Genomic DNA, 14017 nt, shown 5'->3' with positions numbered 1-14017 from the left:
AAAAAAAAAGAAGTACTGACTAACAGCAGTTGTTAGAAAATATGCTCCAGTTGGCACAAAACAGTAGTTGGATGAACTGTCATATTTTGTCAATTCATACAAGGAACCTCTTGCATGAATTTCAAAAGATCTCTAGAGAAAATGAATACTTGAGAGATGGGGAGAAAAGACATTTGTTGTCTTACTGTGTGTTATTTTATTATTGAAAAATATTGAGCTGTCATAGACGTATTATCTGCAGATGAAAGATGATATAAGGAAAAGAAAATTAAAATTTCTCCCTGATAAGATTTTTTCTTCCTTCTTGCTTAACACAGCCTTTGGTTTAGCTAGGCAGATGCTGTGCTTCCTGACTTTCTTCCTTTTGGATTTCAGCACCACTGCACATAGCCAAAAAACCATCTAACTGTTAAACAAGAATTCCTGTGAATGTATATGGGGTCACAGCATCTGCTGTTTTCTGTGGAGCAATTCTATTAGTGTGGTGTGAGTAACTGCTGTTAATTGAAGCCTTGCCCTATTCCATTCATATTTCCAAAGAACGTTTCAATACTTGTAAGATTGCAAAAAAGGATGTGCTTGAATTAAGATGACACATCACTTTCCCACTATCTTTACTAAGAAAGCATTGGTTCAGTTTTCCTTTGCAATGAAGTAGCATTCTCCTTGTCCCTCTCCTGACTTTATCTCACCTCTGAACAGGATCTTGCTGTAACAATTAGTTTGTATCCATACATCTCACTGTGCCGTGCTGAGCCAAGAATCACAACAGCTTTATCATTCTGAACATGTCAGTAGAGGATTTGTTGTAGAATTATCAAACAAGTAGTCATGGGATGCTAACTGTGACATGAATTCATCTGCTTGGTGCCCTCTTCCTCTCCATCTTCCCTTTCATTCAGTGTTCAGACTCACTGAGTTTCCTGGCAGTAGTGTCTATCTGGTACCCAGCTGACATGAATGAAACAGTGCCTATGACCTACCAGGGAAAAAAATTAATCATCTGACACCTTGCTGAGCATCTGCCATGCCACTGAGCATCAAACACAAAGCAAGAATGACCCCAAATTATCCCACAGTAAAATTAGTTCAATGCATTTTTATTTTTTTAGTCAGCAAACCAAATTCAGGAAATTAGGAACTCATCACAGACGACATTCCATTAGAAAGTGTTAAAAAACCCCCAACAACCCTGTCAAATTAGTTTTCTGAAGACACAGAGCTGAGTGAAATTATTAATAAGTTGTTAATAGAGGCCATCCTGTGGATTAGGCTTTTAGGACCTATTAAATCAAAGCTGTGAATAATTATGCATTCTTGTAGGTGTGTGTTCCTCCTCTGCTGAACTCACCTTTTCTAGATGTTTTTAAGTGCAATAGTGACTAGGTAGCACATTTGCTCTCATCCTGAGTTTTAGTCCCAGTTGACTTTGCCATCCAAACACTACTATTTCCTAAATTTTAGGATGGCAAAAAAAAAAAAAAAAATCTGTAAACTACATAACCTGAGGGAGGCACTTCAGTACTTTGCCCAGTGCTGATTCAGAGCAACCAAGGAGTTCAGTTGCTACTGGCCAATGTGGCAAAGACACACAAAGCCAGCACAGTAATATAAGAGCTGTTAAAAAGAGAAAGCCAGCTCCAACATCCAGCATGGCAACCTCAGGCCTGTTATTCCCATGAAATGTGTTCTTCTTTCAGAGTTTAGGTGGGTTGAATTGCATTTGATTTTTGCTCCAGTCAATAGTACTTTCCACAGTGGCCACCACACCCTGCCAGGATCAGGTGCCAGGATGTTTGCTGGCCCAGGGAGATGGAGAGATGGGGCAGAGAGGGATGGGTTAACTGCATGAAGGTCTGGAGGGGCAGCTGTCATCTGGAACCCCTATTACACAAGCTTATGAGATTTTATGTAGGGGACAATTGATTTCTTATAGAATACCTGTACAGAAGAGAAAATTAACATTCAACCAGCCAGGACAAGAAATGAAATATGTGGCTGGGTGCAGTTAATCATGTAAGCCTCAGGACAGAGATCCATCAGATCTGCAAATGGGAGATTAATATGCTACCATAAGTCCACATATGCAGAATGTATTAAAATTTGTTCTAGCCACAGGAAACAGTCTGAGTGTACCTCATGAACAGAAAAGGATATAAAAAATCTGGAGATTTAAAGTCTCTTCCTGCCTCACAGGTTGAATTCCCATATAATTTTGACTTCACATGTGATTTTTACTCTTTATTTTCTGAAAAGCATGTGGATTTTGCATCTCTGAGATGAATGATGCATAACCAATGCTTGGATTGAGACAAATCTAAAAAAATCTCTAGACAAAACAGAAAAAAATCACTAGCAGTAAAAGGCTGCTGAGTTTTATTTCTGCTTATGATTTATTGTGTGATTTTGGATTAATTACTAATCAGAATGCTGGGTCCTGGGAAAGAATACTTGCCTAGAGATTGAATGGTCTAACTTTGTCTTCTTCTTCACTCTGCTGAGTCCTTCATGACCTCCACAGAGCCAAGTAGATCCAGGGCCAGTAACCAACCACTGAAAGGAGCTCTGCCATGGACAGAGCAGCTCTGAACAGAAATCCAGCTCCCTGGGAAGTTTACTAATAAACATGCCAGTGGCTGTAAGCTGAAGGTATGCAGAGGAATAGAAGTTTTCAGAAGTGTCCTCTTGGTCTTGGGCTATGCCTACAGGCTCTGCTGCACATACACATCAGTCCTCTGTGAGCTGCAAATCTCAAGTGGCAGGAAGGATGCTATGGGGTATTCCAGCCTGAAATGTGTGCCTTCCAGGGCTACTACCCTTAAACTTAATTTAATTTAATTTAATTTAAGGCTACTACCCTTAAATTTAAATTTTTGTAAATGTCAAATTGGAAAGCTAGAAAAAGCAAATTATTCCTGCCTCTCCTCAAGATTCCCCAGAAATCTCAAGGTGCATGTCCTAAATTACATTTGCTGAGGGAGAAAGCAGTTTAGAGTTGTCCTGAGTGAATATTGTATTTTGTGTAACACCTCATCAAATTCCTGCCTTTCCTTGCAAAACAGATGGTTGGAACATGGTAGGATTTGGTCTTGTGCAATCAGCTAAAATCATCATAAATCATTTCTGCTGAGATGCAGTACATTTATCTCCATGTGATGCTGTCAGATGGAATCAGTGCTCTTAGGTTTTAAGAACAAAGCCTTCTCTTAGAATAGTATTACTGTGGAACTGAAAGAGTTTAGGAGGAAGTAATAAAGGATAAATTAAAAATCATTCTTGCAACTTCTGAGAAAACCAAGTAAGGGAAAAAAGATTGTACTACTGTTGCTTCCAAAATGAAATTGGTGTGTCCTCATCACTCAAGCAGATACAACAGCTAGGAGCAGATATTGTATGCCAGTGGAAAGAATATATATTGCACACATAAAAGGCTGCAACATAAATTTGAAGAAATATGGGGCTCCTTCATATAGGTAGGTCAAACTTTTCCCTCAAGCAGATAATTACAGGCTTGGGGTGAGTAAATCTTATTAGCCTCTCAGCACCTTATCTCCCTGCATAGAGACTGGTAGTAGATATATAGTAGATATATTCTCCTGCAGTCACTTTCTGGATTGCATGTTAGATATTGCCTTGTGCAGTCCAGCCCTAACTATGGCCATGGTGCTTCACAGTGGAATGGCCATGGATAGGTCATACCAGAGAACAGATGAAAGCACATTCCCAGATTTTGGAAGGGATGGGTGTTAGAAAAGGGGATGGAAAGCAAAATGCTCAGTACCCAGCCCCTCTCTTTGTAATATTGGTGAATTTCAACATACCACTCAAATATTACAGTCTGGGCCCTTGTTTTTGAGGGAGCAGGGCAGGCTGGGGAAGCCCAGTCACCTCCATAGAGATGGCAAGGATCTCAGGCTGGGCTGGGCTGAAATGGGACTCCTGGGCCCTTGGGCATGGTGGGGGAAGTCCCAGGGACAGCTGATCAGGGGCACTAAGGCTTACCAGTGCCCTCAGATGCTGCCAGTATGGATATTTTACCATTAAACATTTGACTTGTGCTGCTTTACTCCAGTATTACACCAAAACCTTAAGCAGGGAGTTGCAGCTTCTTGAGGATAATATATTCATGCTACTCACTGTGTCGTCCTCTGTGGGAGAAGAAAGGGGATGTATCTCTCATCACCCAGGTCAAGTTCCAAGCAGAGTAACCAGGAGGAAGAGAAGGGCTCCTTGCTGTGTGATCCAAAGGGCTCAGACCTTTTATAAAAAGAAGGAAGCCAAGAAAGAAAAGCCCATTAGGTATGATGTAGCTGTTTGCATGCTGCACATCAAGGGCAGAGAACTTAAGCAGCTTTATTGAACATATGCAATAAGCACCAATGTTCAACTACTTCTTGGTTGATTCTTCCTTCCTGATATATGCATGCACAGGGACACAGGAGAGTCATTGCTTTACAGTGGAAAATCATCTGGAAAATTTGTCACACTAAGTTCTTTTTGACCTTTCAGTCCCCCAATTTGTTTGTTTTTGTTTGTTTTTTTGTTTTGTTTTGTTTTTTTTTTATTTTAAGTTCTGCAAACATAAAGAGATCTTGTACACAGAACAGGCAAACATGTACCCAACTTGTGTTCAACAACCCAATGCATCTCAAAGATGCTTTTTGTGATTCAAATACTTCAGCAAGCCAGAACAGGCAAGTTCTGAACAAACCTGCACTAACTCTGCAAGACCATGATGACATTAGAGGTGTAAAGAGAAAAAAACAGTATCTGAAACAACACACAAGATCAATGAGCAAAGTGGGATTCTGCAAGCTTTGGAAGTACAAATTTTCCCTGTGAATGTTTAAGTTGGGTTTTCTGAAGATGTCAGGATCTTGGTCTCATTTTTTGGTATCCTCAGAAAAAGGTAGCATTTAAAAGTGTAGGAATACAGGCAGGAAAAACTTGTGTTTGAAAGATTTGCTTGATGGAGAAAAATCCCAAACCTCTGGATTTCTGATTTCTCTACAGAAGCCATAAAAAATGGCACAATTAAGAGGATAATAGTAAACGAAGTAAATGGCTGAAGTCTTGGGGAAAACCCTACTTTGATTTTATAAAAAATTCTACTTTCTGCTTCCACTAAAGAAAAGTTGGAAAATTTCAGAGGGACTTGTCAGAAGCTTAAACACCTGGTGTTAGTTGTGTCCTATCTTGCTCTCAGTGCAATCTCATTTTTAGCACACTCTGGTAACCACAAGAGTGGTATAGCACAACCAAGAGAAAAGCAAAAAGCTCTTATGTAAGAGCTGTACCAATAACTCCTTGCTTAGAGCAATAATCCTCAAGATAAAAATGGACTTAATGCTGTATTGTGAGACATTCTTGAGTGGCAAAAATTGAATATCCCTAATGGCTCAATTAAACCTGGTCTCTATGCTAAGTTAAAGTGGCATAACTAAATACTCCCTATTGCTGTCTAGAATGTGGCTGCACAGATTTGTGAAGGGAGGTAGCAAACCTGGTGTTCTGCCTGCAGCTGTCATTGATGAAGTGATAGGTAACCATGGAGTAATCTTTATATTGGCTTTTCCTCCCTAGCATCAAGATACATCTTCCAGCAGCCCCTGATAAAGCTGGTTGTGGACAGTAATGTCAGGTTTCATTACAACAGTTATAATAGCTGCTAAAAGCAGATTTTTTTTTTCCCTACAAGTGTGCTTCATTTTGATGCTACTACAAAATAATAAATAAAAGAAGCATGTTGATAAAAAATGAGCCCCTGAAATAAGCTGGTTTTCAAACCCATGTGTGTTTTGCCTCATGTGAGATGTCTGACCAATATCAATGTCCCTGTTATATAACATCTGTACCCAGTGACTCTTCAAAAGAGGGCAAGATTTAATATCCTGATCCTAGATCATAGATCTCCCCCAGGTAAGGACTCTGGGTCTCCTTTACCCCAAACAGACACATTGCATGCAGATGTCACTCATTTAGTGCTACCAGAGAGCCAAGACCTTGTGCTGCAATCCTTTGAAAACTTCATGAAAACCTTAAAAACTGACCTGCTTCCCACCTCTGTTCCCACAGCAAAACAATCAGAAAGTCACTGAGGTGCATTTCTCTCCCTAATGCTTCAGTCACAGAACTTAAATCTCTTCAGCTACCCTGACCAGCCTTACCTGGGAATCACTACCATGGGAATCAGCACCACAGCAAGCAGCTGCACTACTCCACATTCCCTGGCATTTCTCACATTCCAAAAAATGCCTCTCCATGTTGCTTCCTTCAGAAATCCTGCCTACCAGCCCCAGCTAAGTGGAAATGCTCCCTCTGGAACCAATATGTACAGTAAATTGAGATAAAAAATAAGATTGAACATCTGAGCAGAGAAGACAAGGCAGTCCAGGTACCTGAACATCCTCTCAGCAGCAAGAGGTCAATAAGAGATAACACAAAAAAATTGAAAGTTTTTCCTCTATTTTTAAAGAATGGAATGGATTCAGTTCAATTCATTTTAACCTTAGAACTATTTTATCCCATATTCTTTGGGGTTAATTTTGGAGCTTCATCTCAAATGATTTGCTTAGGCTATTGGTCTGAACTTGAAGACAAGAAGATTGTATCAGAAGTTATGAATCTTTCCCAATTAAGTTATCTTCTGTGAAAGATGCTGGGTAAAAGCTTTTTGTATAGCCAAGAGGCCACTCTTCACAGTGAAGAATGATTTGATTTAAACATCAGCTTTAGGCTAGAAAAGGAGAGACCTTTCCTCTTCCACCTTCAGGGCATTTTATATGGAGAAAGATCATAATAGGAGACCATTCCAGCTAAATAAATGCTTCTTGTGTGGCAAGAATAATGCAAACTTAGACCACACTCTAGCCCTTTTACAAAATAAAGGGGTTTTCCCCTCTCCAAAATTATTCAATTTAATCCAAAAGGCACTGAGAAAATTTGTCTCCTTCTTTTTAGATATGCTAACCTCCAATGCCAGTTATTTGGAGCAGGGTACTCTGTCACTTGTCAAAAGTAACCCTAACCTTTAAAAATAAATTAATGGATTGGCAACTGGAAGCTGACAACTCCATTTTTAATTGCCAGATGTATGGTGAGGTACAAGAGAGGTTTCTTTGATATTCCTGCCTGGAGATATATCCAGCACCAAATCCTGGCCCTAGGTGCTCCATCACAGCAAGAAACATGCACCTGAAGAGAACATTTGACATTTCTGTTTTTTAAACTTGTGCAAAGGTATCTCCTTAGGGGATGTGAAATTCAGTCAGTTCACCAGGAGCTTTGAAAAAAAAAAAAAGTGTGTTGAAATCAAGCCTTAAGGCTAAAAATTCATTAAATAAAAGATTTATGTATTATTTTAATGAAAAATACCCCTTTAATAGAGCAACCTTTCATGTTCATATAGAAATGAAACAACAAGAAAAGCTTTCTACATGGGTCATTTTTAAACAAACAGGATTTCCTCCCTTTTTTGTCTTCTCTGGAGGAAGGAATATCCCCAGCAATTAACAAATGTAATTTTCTAAAGGTTCATGAAGTGCAGAAATGTAAATGAATTTTTACCAAAACACTCAAGCTCTCTTGAACCAAAAAATGCTCCACCACCTAACCAAATATTGCTCATTGCTCTCTTTGGGTACTGCTTGATTACTCAGCTCTCTCACTGTGCTGAGATGTATTATTTGCAGTTTCTCAGTGGTAATTCTGACAGACCAGCATGTACCTGTCCTCTACATTTCAGAGTTGCAACAGATGTGTAAGATAATAACTGAGATCAACATGTACTTTCAGTTACATCTACAGATTAAAAAAAAAAATCTCAAAACCTCTCATGTTTGTTATTGTGGAAATCAAAAGTCAACATTAGTAGTATTTGTGGCTGTAATTTATAACAGCCATCAATAGAGTAGTTCCTAGTAATTATTACAATAATGTGATTAGAAACCATTATGAGCTGGACTTTCCAGTCTCTGGGAAAGCCTGACATTTCAGAAGAGTTTATTCCAGTTCTAAGAAAAAGGTAGTGATTTTCCACAGAAAGGATATTTCAACATTAAAATCTGGATTTTCCAGTCTCTGGGAAAGCCTGACATTTCAGAAAAGGTTACTCCAGTTGTAAGTAAAAGGTAGCAATTTTCCACAGAAAGGATAATATGCAGTTACCTTTCCACTATTAAGAAAAAGAAGGACTAAACTACTCAGAACCAAGGCAACTTCATTTGATTAAAACAAGAAATCTTGCAGAGAACTGACTGCCCCAGGTAAGGAAAGCTCTGCAGACTTCTGTGAAGCAGAGGCAGATCCAACCCTGCAGGATCCTGAAGCCAAACACCTTCATCTTGCAAAAGAGCTCTCAGGACCCTGCCCTTGGAAAGCCTTGGCTGGCTGTGAGCATTTTTCCCTTCTTCCCATCTACCAACATACTCAGTCACCCATGAAAGACCAAAAAACACTTTATATTGAGGTGACCAAGCAACACCAAATCCAAAAAAACAGCCCAAGTAAATGCTTTGTGAATAATCCATACACTTAATCATGCTCATAAAAATCATTGTCTAAATTAAATTTAGCAGTAAAATTCAAATTCTGTTTATGGTCCTGATGGAGAACAAGGCAGAGGGCAAGAACTTTGCATGCAGTTTCTTGCTGTGAAAAGTTGGTGAGCTTTTTTTTGCATTAATAGGTGGATGTACTCCAGGGTTTTTTTTAACAAACCTTTTCTACAGTGTGAAAATGTTCACTGACAGTCTGTCAAGTTTATCTTTTTCAGCTGGCAAATATATTTAATAATGCATTATGTTACAATGATTTTATGTCATACTGAAAGCCCGAGGAGTGCAAATAAACTATAGCATGTGTGTGTCACAAAAACTGTGCTGGATTATTACAGAGAGGGAATTTGCATTTAGTGGGCTGTAGCAGACCTGTGGATAGTGAATTCAGTCTGCATGAGGCACAGGAGTGAGACACAATGCTGACTGGCAGGTGCTTGATGAGTAAATCTGGGAATAGCATACACTTCTGGTACATAAAGCATGTGTCATAACAAAACTGTGTTAACTCAACCACTGGGTTATCCTTCTGACCCTGACTACTTTTTTCTTCCTTTATAAGCCTTGTTTAATGTTTTCTTTTAAACCCTTTCTGTTAGCCATGTACTTCTTCCCATCTCCTTTTCAGCTGGAATATTAACTTTTTATTGAAAAAACCCAAACACATCACAACTGAAAAATCAGCAAGTAGGTACTTCACAGCTCCATTCTTTTTCTACCAACAAGGCAGTTCTCCTGCCAAACATGACCCATAAACTTTTATTGATGCAAGGAGAGTCTGTGCTAAGTCTGGGAGATGTGGCCTGATTAGTGGACCTTGGATCTGGAGGAACACAAAACACCCAAGACATTGCAATAGGGAAATATTAGCTAGGTATAATGTGCTGGTGCTCATTACAGAAGAAGAAATAATCCACATTTACATACAAAGGGCACTGACATAAACCAATTAAGATGACCAAGCTTATAATAATTAATACAGTTTTAAAATGTACTGCCATCTTGAGCATATTACTGCATCTCAGATGCTCTGCAGCTGCTGAAGACCTGCCCAGTAAGACACCATAAAACAACCATGATTCACTGATAAAGAACTCAGGGCCTCAATTACACACCAGGCTAGGGATGGCTTAACATTGTTACTCATCTCTGCCTGCACAAGAAGTCTTTAAAAGATCCAACTGCAGACTGAGTTGTGCTGTAATCTTTTACAACACAATTAATCACCTCCGTGGGCAATGCAGAGAGAACAAAGGACTGAGTATTAGTAATGGAACTGCTCTTAACTCTGGTTCAGAGCCTCAAAAGCTGAGGCTCCTGGCAGGACTGTGTCAAGGCTTCTCTGGCTTGCAGCAGCAAAAGCTTCATGTGCAAACACATCTTCTGAATTTTGGATGCTTGTTCTTTGTATCAGCTTTTGGACGTTTTAGGGTCACCACTGGAAAAGGAGTATTGGGGTCATGATTTTGTAGGGCTGTGGTATTTCAGCACAAGGCAATACTTGTCCTTGTTTTTGGATTCATTCAAACACATCTGAATTACCACCCAGACATGGAGTGAAAACAAAAAGGCATCATGCTTAGCTGTTTCCAGACACTGCAAACAGCAGGAAAATGCCAGGTAGAAACCTGCAGAATTGGTAACCTTTCTACTCAGGCACACTAAAGTACTTCAGGTTGCAGGTATCTAAATTTTTTCTGTACATGTGGAAATAAAGTGACCCTTCCACTGTCATCTGAGGTATTTGTGTGTGCTGCAGCTTAGAAAAACTTCCAAAGGAACAACTGAGAAACAGAATTAATGTCTGGTACCTGTGTCAACCACAGGGAGTTCATTCATGTTCAGACCTGGGTCCTGATCCCACACATTGCCAATGTTCATCTCTTTTCACGTCTTGTATTACCCCTCTGCACTCTGTACTTTCCCCTGCTCTGTACCCAGCTAATGTAACTTCTAGAACCACAGTGGCCAGACTTTCAAGCAAAAGAAATAGTTGTTTTGACAGTGTTTTAATAATTCATAACACACATTGACTTCAAACCATTTAGTGCCTTCACCTTGGATTTCTGCATAGAGATGCCCAGTTGGAGTCTCATCAGATCCACACACTTCTTATATAATTTTAAATAGTGGGATTAAAGAAATAGAAAGAAACAAACACAGAAACAACCCCCTGCTCTTTCTCCATATAAAGCCTTTTTTTTTTTTTGTGTGCTACATTGACTGCATTCTAAATTAGAATACACACACAAACTTACACCACTTAACAGGCATCACTTTAACACAACTGCAGACATTTAGATGTTCAGTGGCCCACAGCCCCTGCAAATTTTGATACAAGCTTGTATTTTTCTCAACATCTGCATTTGGAATCTGTGTCTCATGCTTTAAGTTGTAGCATTCAGTGCTCACTTATTTTCATCCCTATATTTCTTGCCAGTGGACAAAAACACATGCAAAAATTCCTCAAACATTTAAATGCTGGGGAAATGAGTATTTGAAGGTTTTTCAGATCTGAATCTTTGGTCTGCAGGAAGGCTTTCACCCCCAGACCAGGCAGCCTGCATCGTATTTTAAAGACTTCTTTGATCAGGATGAAAAAGGTAGTAATTCTCTTCTCCTCCCACACTTTCATGCCATGTCAGTACCTCTGGCTCTGGAGACACTCATAACGAAGTTTAGGGAACATTTATTTTTCCTTTCCTATACAGCATCTAAATGCCTCCATTCTCTGTCAAAGCCACACATGACCTGAGTGTTTACAACCCTCTTTTACTGCACTACAGCATTGAGCTTGGATTGTGAGGAGAGAGGAAACACAATTCAGTTTCACACATTTGTTGCATACCAAGGGAAAACCAAACTTTTATTCACTGCAGTTTAAAGGTCCAAGTTCAGCCTGAGCTAATTTGGGAAGTGTCTTTACTTTGCTCCACTTGATTTGTCTGGATTTGCCTGGGAACTCTCATTCCCTGTAGCCCACAATACTGCAACACATCCAGCTTTCTTTGTGGGGGAAAAAAAAAAAACAAACCAAAAAAGCTTTTTGAAGGTGTACACCATCCTTCTTCCTCAAAGAGCATGGGACTATGTCCAGAACAGCAGAACAGCAGTCTCTGGCATAAACCCACCTTAGGTGCAAGCTGGCCATATTCTGCTGCCTGGAACCATTCAATAATGCCAGCAGCAAACAGTAGCCAGTAAATAATGGTTATTTGGAAGAAAGCAACAGCAGTGGCATAAGTCAGCCTTGTTTTTCCTTGTTATTATCATTATTACTATTATTGCTTCGATGAAAGGAGGGGAATTCTATGCTTACTGCACAAGTACGTGTGCAAGTTAATGTTTGCATAAAGCTCAGTAATGGCTCTTCATATAGAAACACAAATCCAGGGGCTTTTTTGTTATCAGACATCCCCACCCCTTTCACATTTTAAATAGGCCACAAACAAAGGAAATAAAATACAGCAATGTCAGTTAAAAACTGGGTATTTCCTGTACAATAGGGGCAGAAATAATGAAGTGATGTTTCCCATAGAAACTTCACCTCAGCTGTACCATGAGAACAGAGAGAACACCTGTAGAAAGGTCACTACAGCTGCAGAGGCCTTGTTCACTTTTAATACACGGATTAGTTCTGAAATCTTTGAATCCAAAGGTGGCATTTTAAAAGCAGAAACATTTAAATTATGCCTACCACATCAAAACATAAAATGCATGCTCAGAGGAATCTGATGAAGCCCTGCATGTGTACAACAGACACAAACTGTGAAGAAGTGACAGTTGTGCATTTCCTACCATTTGCATGGCCAAACCTGTTTATTTGCTGCATTAGGCACTTCTGTTAAGCTATAGTGTTGCAGAGTTGCAATGAAAGTGCAGGGTGTTCTGGTACCAGAGAAAATACAAGACATTTGTTATTGGTAGGCAAGCTGCATTATTTCTAGAAATAGAAAAAGGGTGTGATGACTATTTCAATCTAAAACACAGCTGTCTTGGCAGGAACAATAAAAACTACTTCATATTCCCTTTACTGGGCAGGATGCCAATGTTCTTATATTGTCTATTTTCACTGCAGCATTTAATTTTGCTTAAGGTAAAGGACAGCATCTCTGACTACAACTGTGGGGTATTTAGATGTGAAAGTACTGCTCAAGGAAGTTCTGTAAGTGCTGCCAAAATGAAGGCCATAAAGCATCTGAGTGAGGCATCAGAAACTCCTGTCTTCACTCACACAGACATCTCTAAATTGACTATGAGTAAAGATTGTAAAGGGAAATTGCTTGTCATTCTGTTTCTCAGGTGCTGAATTAAAATAAGCACCTGTGAAGATACCCTGACTTCTGTAGGATGTTTTGGGTTCCTTTTGTTGTGTGTAGCTGCTTTCCAAAGATCTGAACTGTTAACTGACCCTCAGCATTCCCAAAAGAGAAGTGAGTGACGTAAAGCAGCTGATACCACCAGCCACCAGCATCCCCTGCTGGATGCCACCAGAGCAGAGCAGTTATGTGATATAGAAGAAGGAGCTCCAGCTCAAGGACCTCCCTCTGTGTATGGGGCAGGATGGCAAAGATTCTCTCTGCTGATGCAAGTTGTGGGCTTGTATTTGGCCTCAGGTGTAAAGTCTAAGGTGAGTAGGAAGAGGCAGGTTAGCATCATCTGCCTGTCACACAGAGGAGGAGATTTCTGGTGTCTCTTACATATTCCTACATGCTGCTACAGCCTTTCTTTGGGGGAAAAACTGGTGAGGTGGGCTAGGCTGAAATGCTGACCCATAAGGAGCTGTAAAAAAATTAGAAGACATGAGCTACACAGAAAAAAAAAATGGACATATAAATTACATACCTCTTATATGTAAGGATATTAAGAAACCATGGGATTAAATGACCTGCTCAAATTCACACTGCAAAGCAGTAGTAGAGTTTAGAAAAAAACAACTTTTACTGTTTCCCTGCTTCTGGTGGTCCAGCCCTGTCTCTGCCAAATGACTTCACCCTACCTTGTGAAAGGGAAATTCTGAGCATTTGGAACACAGACAGTGTGTGGATGGGGCTGTGAGCTACACAAAAATAAAACAAAATAGCTGTGCAGAAATATCTAGAAGGACAGGCAGATACTTTACATGGATTTTTTTGTTTTTCAGTTCTCCCCGAGTTTATGTCTGTCTAAATCCTACCCGGCAACAGGAGAAGTAGCTTTGCTTTTCTTCCCCCCAGAACCTGCACTGTTCAAATAAGAATTTCCCAAAGTGATTACCAAAAGGCCTGTAAGAGGAATGATTACAAATGGCTGAGCTAACTGCTGCAGACGGCCTCATCAGTCATCATAAGGCGAGCTCAGCACCAGGGTCATCAGGACAGGCAACTTGTCATGACAGATGACACCTCTTTGGGAAGACTTCCTCCCATGATTTTCCCAAATAAAATCTCTTGGGATGAGGCGCTTGCAAATAGTGGTCCTAA

The 14017-nt window shown here is 39.8% G+C and overlaps 1 protein-coding gene across 1 annotated transcript in view; it reads right to left on the bottom strand.

Annotated features, from left to right (window-relative positions):
- Positions 1–14017, bottom strand: part of ALK (ALK receptor tyrosine kinase) — a 301959-nt gene that overhangs the window by 216946 nt on the left and 70996 nt on the right. Inside the window, exon 2 of the mRNA XM_056486982.1 lies at positions 4138–4257. Coding sequence (XP_056342957.1) covers positions 4138–4257 — 120 coding nt within the window. The remainder of the gene's footprint in view (positions 1–4137; positions 4258–14017) is intronic.

This window comes from Oenanthe melanoleuca, chromosome 3 (genome assembly GCF_029582105.1).
Source record: "Oenanthe melanoleuca isolate GR-GAL-2019-014 chromosome 3, OMel1.0, whole genome shotgun sequence".
NCBI lineage: Eukaryota > Metazoa > Chordata > Aves > Passeriformes > Muscicapidae > Oenanthe > Oenanthe melanoleuca.
This window is presented reverse-complemented; position numbering and strand designations above follow the sequence as displayed.